Genomic DNA, 10,950 nt, shown 5'->3' with positions numbered 1-10,950 from the left:
GGGGGGGATTAAATCAAAGTATGACGAGGACGATAAATGGATGACTCAGGAGGTTACTACACCTGATGGGATAAGCTTATGAAGATCCATTAGAGAGCTATGGAGTGAATTCAAGACCAATACCAAGATGAAAGTGCTTAATGGGGAAACACTCACTTTTAAAAGGATGAATGGCATGAGGTTGGCAGTCTAGAAATGCTTTTTCCAGATATATACAATCTACTTCTACACCAACAAAGAACTATAGCAGAACTTTGGACACCTCAAGGTTGGGGCTTTACTTTCGGAAGACAGTTTAATGACTGGGAAACTCAAAGTGTGGCTGAATTTTTTAGCACAACTGAACAGTTCAGGGGGCTTCAGACAGGAGAAGATGTATTTTGGTGGCTGGGTAATAACAGTGGCTCTTTCAAGGTTTATGCAGATTACAGAATGATGAACCACTCCAATCAACAGTTAAACAACTGTCCTTGGAAACATATTTGTTAAACCAAAATACCACACAAAGTAGCTTGCTTAGTGTGGCTTCTGGATAAGGAAGCAACCCTTACACAGGATAAATTGATGAGGAGAGGAATCCCATTATGTTCCAGATGTTCCTTTTATGGTGAAAAGGAAGAGACAATTAACCATATATTCCCACACTGCACGAATACAAGACAACTTTGGAGAATATTCTTAAACCTCAAAGGCATATCATGGACTATGCGTAGAAAAGTGTAAGACACTCTTAAGTGTTGGGAGGAAGCAGGTCAGGCTAAGAACAGAAGTAGACGGAGAATTTTCCCAGCCAACATCTAGTGGACAATCTAGAAGGAGAGGAACTCTAGATGTTTTGAGAATGCAGAAATGGTATGCAGAAGCTCAAGTTGAATTGTCTCTTGTCCTGTGTTTTTTTTGGTGTAATTAGTTATACTCAAATGATTTTGTTTCTATTGTTGATGTTTTAATTTCAATACAGGTATAGGACAGTAGAGTTTTGGAGTACTTCTGTAAATCAGTATGAACCATGTACTATTTTGCTCATTATAAAATGTATACACAGTTACCAGTTTCAAAAAAGAATAAAAATAGGAGTCTTCTCATGAAATGGTTGAGGAGATTAAATGTGAAAGTTGAGGTTTTATGGGGAAAGGAAATTATAAAAATTTGGGTGGATGAATATATGGTGTCAAATCTGGGTTCTACTCCACAGAGTGTTAGTGTCTGGAGAAATATTAGAAACTTGTTGCCACAGTTCTTGCAACAAGCTGCATTCAAAGGTAGGCAATGGGAGAAAAATAGATTTTTGGAAAAATAAATGGTTAGTCTATATAATTTTGAAACTAAAGTGGAACAGAGGTTAGTCTATATTTATTTGTAGGGAAAACTATGTCAGTTTTCATCTTGATGAAGAATTGTCAGTGTATCACTGCAAATGCAAAACAAAGAACGTGGGATACAAAAACTGCAAGCAATCAGAGATATATTTCGTTAGGCAGTTTCCCATGGGAGTATATGAGACATCCCTTGTTCTTCAACTCTTTTCACTCATAGAATCCTCCAGATTTCTTAATCTCTCTCGTTATTATTTTCCCCTTTATGGGAGAAACATAACTTTTAAAGAATTTGCGTAACACAGGTATATATAACTTTAAAAAACTGATAGGCAACTGGGTTTAAAGTCACTAACCTGATCTTGTCGAAGGCATTTCAGTTTTATCTTGTACAAGTTCACATATTTCCGGCGGCAATTTCTAGCATGACAAATTTAAGTACAATTACTTTCACAATTAACTTTTATCGAATCTCAACATAAAATTAAAAGGGACAAGCGAAATGTCTCATCATTTATGAATAGTTGGTGTGACTGTCCGCATTGGTTGAGGGGATGAGTTGTTGTCTCCATATATAGTCTTGAACAATCCTTACACTTCAACTTTTGGGGTTGAGTGCGTTCACGGTCCACTTATTTTATAGTTGAAACACAATTTCATCCCTAAAAGGAACTCTATATAGATGTACCAAAAAACTCTATACATATGAAGCAAAAGTGTGGCAGGAAGAAGTTTTACTCTGAATCACTTCAAACTAGCTTATTAAAGGAAAACTATAGAAAATCCTTTTAAGAAAACCCTAATGCCTCTATATTAAAAAAAGAAAAGATAAAAGCCCAAATGAAAAATATCTTCACTAAAAATGGTTGCATGCTCCGCAATTGTATCCATATGATAAGAATCTAAAGCTATAGCCCTAAACAAGGTAAGATACCCAACTCTCTCGATCAAGAAGCTTATTAAAACAAAACAAGAGAAGTCAAAACAACTAGGAAATAAACCCTTGAGTACTAAGCAACTAATCAAATAACAGCAATAATAAGCCCCCAAATTTCCAAAGTAAAAGAAAGTAGATAATGACTAGATTCACTGCAGTACGAACAGTAACTTTCTCTTCCCTTTGCTACACCAACTCTCAGACTCGGAAAAAATTTGTTGTCGTTTTTTCTTCTTTCATGAGATAAACCACACCAAAAGAATATATGTACATTCTGTCGAGAGAAATTAACAACAACATACCCAGTGAAATCCCAAAAGTGGGGTATGGAGAGGATATAATGTACGCAGACCTTACCACTACCTCGTAGAGGTAGAGAGGCTATTTTTGAAAGACCCACGGCTCGGATGCAGCAATTAAAGATACAAAGAAGAAAATATAGCAAGGCATAAGGAAATAGTTCAAAGTGTACCATAAGGGAGCAACAACAACAACAAAATAGTGCACTAATCAAAACAAAATAAACATGCTAGGATAGAGTATTGAAAACAATAATAAATAATGATGGGTATCAAAAACAAGAACTACAGTAATACAACTAGTACACTGGCAAAAACCAACCACCCTAAGCAAGACAACACTACACTACCTACTAACCTTCTACCCTAATACGTGTCCTCCACATCCTCATATCTAAGGTCATGTCCTCACTAATTTGAAGTTGCATCATAACATGTTTTATCACCTCTCCCCAATATTTATTTGGTCTACCTCTATCTCTCCTCGTACCTTCTATAACCAGCCTCTCACACCTCCTTAGCGGTGCATCCATGCATCTCCTCTTCACATGTCCAAACCATCTCAATCGCACTTCTCTCATCTGGTCCACCATGGAGGCCACTCCCACCTTATTCCGAATATCCTCATTTCTAATCTCACCGCACCTAATATGAACACACATCCACCTTAGCATCCTTATCTCCGCAACATGCATCCGCTGAACATGAGAGCTTTTGACTAGCCAACACTCTGCCCCATATAACAATGTCGGTCTAACCACCACTCTATAGAACTTGCCATTGAGTTAAAATGGTATTTTTTTTAACACACAAGACTCCAGAGGCAAGCATCCACTTCATATTACACAAAAATGATAGAGTGCACAATAAAACGCACTCCAAAATTTCCAAACGTCTATGTTAATATTTCTACATGTTGTTCAGGCCAAACACCAAACAGGTCTGGGAACAAAACCCATCGTTGAATGACTATAAGATAATGTGAAACGATTAGTATCTTCATACATGAAGCATCCATCAGAAATGCTACACCCTCCATTGTAAATATGGGTGAGTACTGATGTCGTGGTAAAGTCACTCGCCTTTCAACCATTAGGTTGCCATTCGAGGTATCACACAGGGAAAAAGCAGTAAGATACCAAGAACTACAGTAATACAACTAGTACACTGGCAAAAACCAACCACCCTAAGCAAGACAACACTACACTACCTACTAACCTTCTACCCTAATACGTGTCCTCCACATCCTCATATCTAAGGTCATGTCCTCACTAATTTGAAGTTGCATCATAACATGTTTTATCACCTCTCCCCAATATTTATTTGGTCTACCTCTATCTCTCCTCGTACCTTCTATAACCAGCCTCTCACACCTCCTTAGCGGTGCATCCATGCATCTCCTCTTCACATGTCCAAACCATCTCAATCGCACTTCTCTCATCTGGTCCACCATGGAGGCCACTCCCACCTTATTCCGAATATCCTCATTTCTAATCTCACCGCACCTAATATGAACACACATCCACCTTAGCATCCTTATCTCCGCAACATGCATCCGCTGAACATGAGAGCTTTTGACTAGCCAACACTCTGCCCCATATAACAATGTCGGTCTAACCACCACTCTATAGAACTTGCCATTGAGTTAAAATGGTATTTTTTTTAACACACAAGACTCCAGAGGCAAGCATCCACTTCATATTACACAAAAATGATAGAGTGCACAATAAAACGCACTCCAAAATTTCCAAACGTCTATGTTAATATTTCTACATGTTGTTCAGGCCAAACACCAAACAGGTCTGGGAACAAAACCCATCGTTGAATGACTATAAGATAATGTGAAACGATTAGTATCTTCATACATGAAGCATCCATCAGAAATGCTACACCCTCCATTGTAAATATGGGTGAGTACTGATGTCGTGGTAAAGTCACTCGCCTTTCAACCATTAGGTTGCCATTCGAGGTATCACACAGGGAAAAAGCAGTAAGATACCATTATTGATCCTTCGGGGGATGAGATGGGGCTTTGGGGATAGGATTAAGAGAAAATTCAAAATATTCATTTTGTAAATTGTGTTATGCAAAGACATATTTCTAGATTGCAATCATGGTAAAACATGCCACCTTAGGCATTTCTAATAATCATAGAAGGTCAAAGAGAGCTAGGGTTGTCAAATGTAGGTAAGATTTTATACGGTTTGCTCCTTCTAAGAGTCTAGCTCACCAATTAAATGTTTAATCTTTTCCAGATTGCTAAGGAGCTGAACAATACTTTCAATCTCCAAATCATGGCCATTCCTCCTAAAAGTTATCTCCCATCCACAAATTTTACATTGAATAGCATCTTGTAAAATTATTACCTTTCTTCCATTTCCAACATAACTATATCTTCTTGCGAAGAACACCTAAACACACCTTAAATGTGTCATATTAATCACCGAACATTAAGGATACTGGGTGAAAGAAGATACAGGACACAACAATAAGAATTTTCATTCTAATGAAATTTGAACTGACAAACTTCTTTTAAGAAAAGATTTCTTGTGAAATGTATAATCTTCACGTTTAGAGGTAACTTGTTTCCTTTATTCATGCATCATATATAAGTCACATATATTTATAGTCAATCTGTTTGGAAACGCATCAAGACACTCTGCGATGATTTTAGAGGCAAAACATACTTCAAGTTGGGGGATGGTAGAAAGCTTAACTTTTGGCATGATGCTTGGTTGGGACGTACTCCTCTCAAGTTTTTTTTTAAATAACATGGTGTCCGAACTAGCTTGAACGCACCTCAACTAATTCCACAAGATACATGTCATCTCCCACCAGCAACAGGTACCAGGTACCAGGTAACTCTGTCCACCAAGACTAGGACTGATGGGAAGAAATCACCTAATGATTTTTCTCTACTAGGATTTGAACTTGAGACCTCATGGTTCTCAACCCACTTCATTTACCACTACGCCACACCAGTCCTCTTGATGTGAGGCCAAATTACATATTTTAAATCATTATTTGCCTCATATTTAGTATTTATATTTGTCCTTTTTGAGCTTGAATTTTATGGATTGTGCTTAATAGTATATTTTATTTGTACGATTAAATTGGTGGAAATATGAAGAAGTTTGGAGCTAAAACGAATTAAAGATGGAAGGTTGAAGAAGGAAATCAAGCAGGCAGCTTAATGGATTAAATGGAATATAATAATATATAATATATAAGAATTGCATGCTGCAAAATTGCGAACTGCAAAAGGAATTACTGCCAGCAAGGGAAGAGAAGAATACAAATTGAAGAGCGGCTAGAGTGTTTCACGCGTACAGGAATGCTTATTCCTTTTGGTTTTGGATTCCTATTTGTTTTGGACTCAATTATTTTATTTAGGGTTTCCAACATCTATAAATAGTCCATAAGAATAATTATTAAGGGAGGAGGATACAATGTAGAAATTAACTTTTGATTTAGGGTTTCATCTTTTCTTTTATTTTATTTTACATCTTTTCTTTAAATGATTCGTTGTAATTGTTTTATGTCTATGTGGAGTTAAACTTCTCGTTCTTGGATTATACTTACTTACAATATGATTGTTTGGTGATTTTAATTCGGCATGATTTGTTTATCATAGTAGTTGTTCTTATATTCTTGTGATTACTATTTTGATGCTTGATCACCATTAGAATAAATTTATTGTCTTCTTTTGAACTCGGGAGAGGAATAGAGGGATAGAACGTGGAATATAAGGAGCATGATCTTTTCTTGCATATCACTTGAATTGATTTGTGTCAAGGATAGGGATATACCTAGGTGCCTTGCTTGGCTCAAATACGGGAAGACAACGTAATGCTCCATAGTTGGTTCAGTTTATCCCTGCTCAACGATGTAGCTAGGCTGTCAATTGTGGTAGACGGTTAGAGGTCGGGAGATCATGACTATATTATCAACCCCGTGAATCAATAACTATATAATCAAATAAGTTGATGAAATTGATGCTAAACATGATTGTTAGTTAAATCATAATCCTAGATCGATTCATTCATTGATTGTGTAAACATCTATCTTTTCTTAGTTAATTGCTTTTTAGTCTTTTATCTTTATTTTAGTTTAGTTAATATATTCATCTTTTGAAATCCTCCCCTTAAATAAATAATTAGAATTAATATAATTTAGTAAATAGTTAATTGACAAGTCCTTTGGATTCAATAATCCGGTTTTGTTAAGAGCCACTATATTACTTGCGCGACCACGTACACCTGCGTGTGCAATTGGAAGCAACACCTCTCAAGTAGCTTTCCCCATCCTTTTTTCCCTTCCAGCCAACCGGAACACTAGCTCTAGATGGAATATTATTTTCAGAAGGAACTGTAATGACTGGGAATTACAAAGGACATCTTACTCCAACAAATAGGAATCCATTCTACAAATGCAGACAAGAAAGACATTTTTTGTTGGAAAGACAGGAAAGATAGTATCTTTTCAGTCAAGTCATGCTACACACTTTTGCTCGATTCACAGAATGCAACATCAGTTTGGCTTTGGGAAAAAGTTTGGCGAAGTTCTTCTCCTTACGAAGTCCAGATATTCAGTTGGTTAGTAGTCGAAAATGCATGTCTAACACAACCTAATTTGCAGCAGATGCTCTTTACAAGAAGAGCAGCCAGAGGACACAAACCACCTCAAATTCTGCACAACTTTTTTAACATTTGGAACTAAGATGGACAACGCAAGGGATGCACACAAACTTTTACAAAGCTGGCACACGAGGGGAGTGAGGGGAATGCATTCAAGAATTAGGAAGGCAAACTCAGCAACAATTTGATGGGTCATCATGAGAGAGAGAGGAACTCCAGAATTATAGAAAATGTAGCTACCCCAAAAAAAAATTTAAAAACTTTTCTTAAAATAAATTATTACTTTTTGTTGATTTTGCCAACCCTAACCCCACCCCCAGACAACTCCCACCCACACCAAAAAAAAATTTATAAAAAACTTTTCAATTTTCCCCCACCCTCCCCCCACATTTTTTTATTTTTTATTTTCAAAAACAAATAGTGCATTAGGGATTTTTTATGATAAGTGAGTGATATATGGGTATATATGGATTCTCATGTTTACCCATTTTGTCCATATTTGTATGAGCTTAAATAGGTTGAAGTCCATATTTACCCATTTAAGAAAATATGAGTGATACATTTAATTTAATATAGGAAAAATGGATCCATTTCACTTATATGGGCTTAAACTGCCACCCCTAGCAGTCTATGCACCTAAAGGATCAGATAGCAAGACAGCAAAAACTAAGCATCTAACAGGTATCGAAAAATTCTAAAGCATTTTCTATTGTCCATAGAAAGCATTAATTAATACATGCACAAGTAAAAAAGTGTATAACATATTACAAGAACAAGCAGAATGGGGATAAAAATGGCTCAAGTACAAGATATGGGTAAAGATATCTTATGTTATGATTGTATCTCTACTTCCCAACCAAAGAACCACAATCAAAAAGGAAAATGGAACGAAGTTGAATATCGTAGTTTAGGGCACTGCCTAAACAATTAACCACTAGGTAGAGTAGCTACTTCTAAATACCAAGAAAATTCTGAGAATGCTACACTGTTCTAACACAGAGGAGAGGTTGGATTGCAGGGGTGATATCCAGGGCTATGGAGGAGTTTTCAGAATTTATTGATAACCATCTTCTAATTGATTTGCCTTTGACAGCTGCTAATTTCACATGGTCAAGGTCGGAGTAATCAATTTCCAAATCTTGGCTGGATAGATTTCTTGTTTCTACTTCTTGAGAGGAGCCGAATGTGATCCAATATCCTCTCCCGCAGTTGATCTCAGATTATTCATCAATCATGTGATTGAACAGTGGTAGAAGCAGAAGGATGAGATCTCCTTTCAGATTCAAGAATATGTGGCTGCGAGCGACAGCTTTTGGAGATAAAGTAGCCAAGTGGTGGATCACCTATGACATGGAGCGAAGAACTTTTTTCAGACTTGCTAAAACATTAAAAATGCTCAAAAATAATATAAGGGTGTCGAATAAGGAAGTGTTTAGAAGGGTAGAGGTGAAAATTAGGGAGATTATGAATAAGGTAGGGGAATTATTAGAAAAAATAGAGGTGGAAAGGGAGTTAGATGGTAGGGAAAAGGAGAAGAAAGAAGTTCCAAAAGGGGAGCTAGCTTCTTAGGCTTTGGCTCAAGAGACTAGTTGGAGACAAAAATCGAGGGCTTTGTGGCTGGAATAAGGGGATTCTAACACCAAATTCTTTCCCAGGGTAGCAGCAACAAATAACAGGAGGAGTCTAATAGAGATTGTGGAGGCTGGGGGGCTTTGTGGCTGGAAGAAAGAGATTCTAACACCAAATTCTTTCACAGGGTAGCAGCAACAAATAACAGGAGGAATCTAATAGAGATTGTGGAGGATTGGGGGAGACTTATGAGGGGGAAGAGGAGGTAGAGGGAGCTAAGCTATTGTTCAAAGAGGAAGCAAATTGGAGGCCTAAATTGGGGGTGGGTGGGTGTATTTTCCCAGAATGTTTCGTAATTTTTGGCCTAATTCTTCTGATGATGATTCAGATTGGAGGAGAAAATAGTGAGTGGTTAGGGAGGGCTATTGAGGAGGAAGAGGTGTGGGTGGCGGTAGAGAGTTACAAGGCCCCAAGTCTAGATGGTTTCACTCTGGCCTTCATTCAAAATTGTTGGAACACAGCCAAACTTGATGTTTTGAGTACTATTGATGAGTTTCAGAAGGGGTGAATACGAAAGGAACTTAAATGCCTCATTCATTGTCATCATTCCTAAGAAGGAAGGGGCTTCAAGCATCGGGGACTACAAACCTATTAGTATAGTGGGAAGCATCTAGTAGACTATTTCTAAGGGGCATTCTAATAGACTTAAAGAGAGTTTTGGACGAGACAATTTCTTCATCGCAAAATGCTTTTGTCAATGGAAGACAAATCCTAGACACAACTTTGGTGGCTAATGAAGTAGTAGATTCGAGAAAGAAACCGGATGTGCTGGCTATTTTGTGCAAGCTTAGATCATGAGAAGGCTATGACCATGTAAATTGGAAGTTCTTGGATTTCATATTTCTGAAGATGAGCTCTGGGGAGAAATAGAGAAAGTGGGTCAGATTTTGTATCTCTTTTATCAAATACTCAGTTTTGGTGAATAGCAATCCATATGGTTTTTGTTACACCCCGTATCCTAAACAGACCAAAAATACAGATTTTGAGAAGTTGTAGGTGCAACCCACAGTTGCCATCCATGGACCATAGGTCAGACCACGGCCCGTGATGGTGGTCCGTGGTTCACTACTGCAACCCTCCTAAACCAGCTCAGAAAGTCGGCTAAGTCCCGACTCACGGACAAACCCACGGTCCGTAGATCAGACCACTGTCCTGTGGTACTATGTCCGTGGATCGAGACCTCCTTTACCCAGCCTCTGACACAAACTACGGTCGACCAGCACGGACCGTCATTTGATCCACGGTCCGTAGGTCTGACCATAGATGAGGGTCAGCAGCCAGTTAGCTGAAATTGTTGATGGGTCAACTTCAGATGGCCATAATTTTTAGCACAAAAGGAATTATGTGTCCCATGACCTATTATATGATAGATAATTGAATCCTCTTTCCAACGCCACCGAGTTTGCTAAAATCCGACCTCCGAGTAAAAAGTTATGCTCGTTTTAGTGAAGCCCTGTCAAGCAGACTCGACCGACGACTCCAATCGACGGACCGTCGATTGACCTACGGCCCGTAGGTCCAGTCCGTCGGTCACTCCGACAGCAATTAAGTTAGGGGTCTTTTGGTCTTTTCCTATTTCGATTAACCCCTAAGGTACGTCGTTTAGACCCTAAATCATGAGGTTTTAGTTAGTTTAAGCCTAGAAACTTAACTAGAACTTACCTTAATCAAAACTTAGAAAATTAGAAGCAAGAGAGGAGAAAAAGGTCAAGAACCCTAGTTCAAGAACGCAGCAAGTTTTCTTCAGTTCCAGCCCAGAAATCAAAGGATTTCTCCGTGAAATTCGTCACCAAGGTATGTGGGATTTCACTAGTGGGTTCCTTTCGCCCATTAGGTCCCTAGAATTCAGTCAGTTTCTTGATTCCCTTATTATGAATAGACCTAGGGTTTCTAGAATTACAGCAGACCATCATGACTTAGTTATTAATATGTTCCAAATCAGATTATCATGTTATTACTTCGTTTCTGCATGAATTTCAAAACCCTAGCTATGTATTTCTTTAGTTCTTGAATTACACATGCTAGGTCAGATATCTCAGTTATTCAGTTATACATGCCTCAGTTATTAATGCATCAATATCAGTTTAATTGTTGCAATTTCAGTTTGCATGTTCAGTTTGAGCTATCCAGTA

At 37.9% G+C, this 10,950-nt stretch overlaps 1 protein-coding gene across 3 annotated transcripts in view; it reads right to left on the bottom strand.

Moving 5' to 3' along the window:
* The window catches only part of LOC102596584 (uncharacterized), an 81,799-nt gene that overhangs the window by 45,858 nt on the left and 24,991 nt on the right, over positions 1 to 10,950 (bottom strand). For all 3 annotated transcript variants that reach the window (XM_015313193.1, XM_015313194.1, XM_006356871.2), the window contains exon 12: positions 1,673 to 1,736. In XM_015313193.1, the coding sequence (XP_015168679.1) occupies positions 1,673 to 1,736 (64 nt within the window). The remainder of the gene's footprint in view (positions 1 to 1,672; positions 1,737 to 10,950) is intronic.

The sequence above is a fragment of the Solanum tuberosum genome, unplaced genomic scaffold (assembly GCF_000226075.1).
Source record: "Solanum tuberosum cultivar DM 1-3 516 R44 unplaced genomic scaffold, SolTub_3.0 scf00237, whole genome shotgun sequence".
Classification (NCBI taxonomy): domain Eukaryota; kingdom Viridiplantae; phylum Streptophyta; class Magnoliopsida; order Solanales; family Solanaceae; genus Solanum; species Solanum tuberosum.
This window is presented reverse-complemented; position numbering and strand designations above follow the sequence as displayed.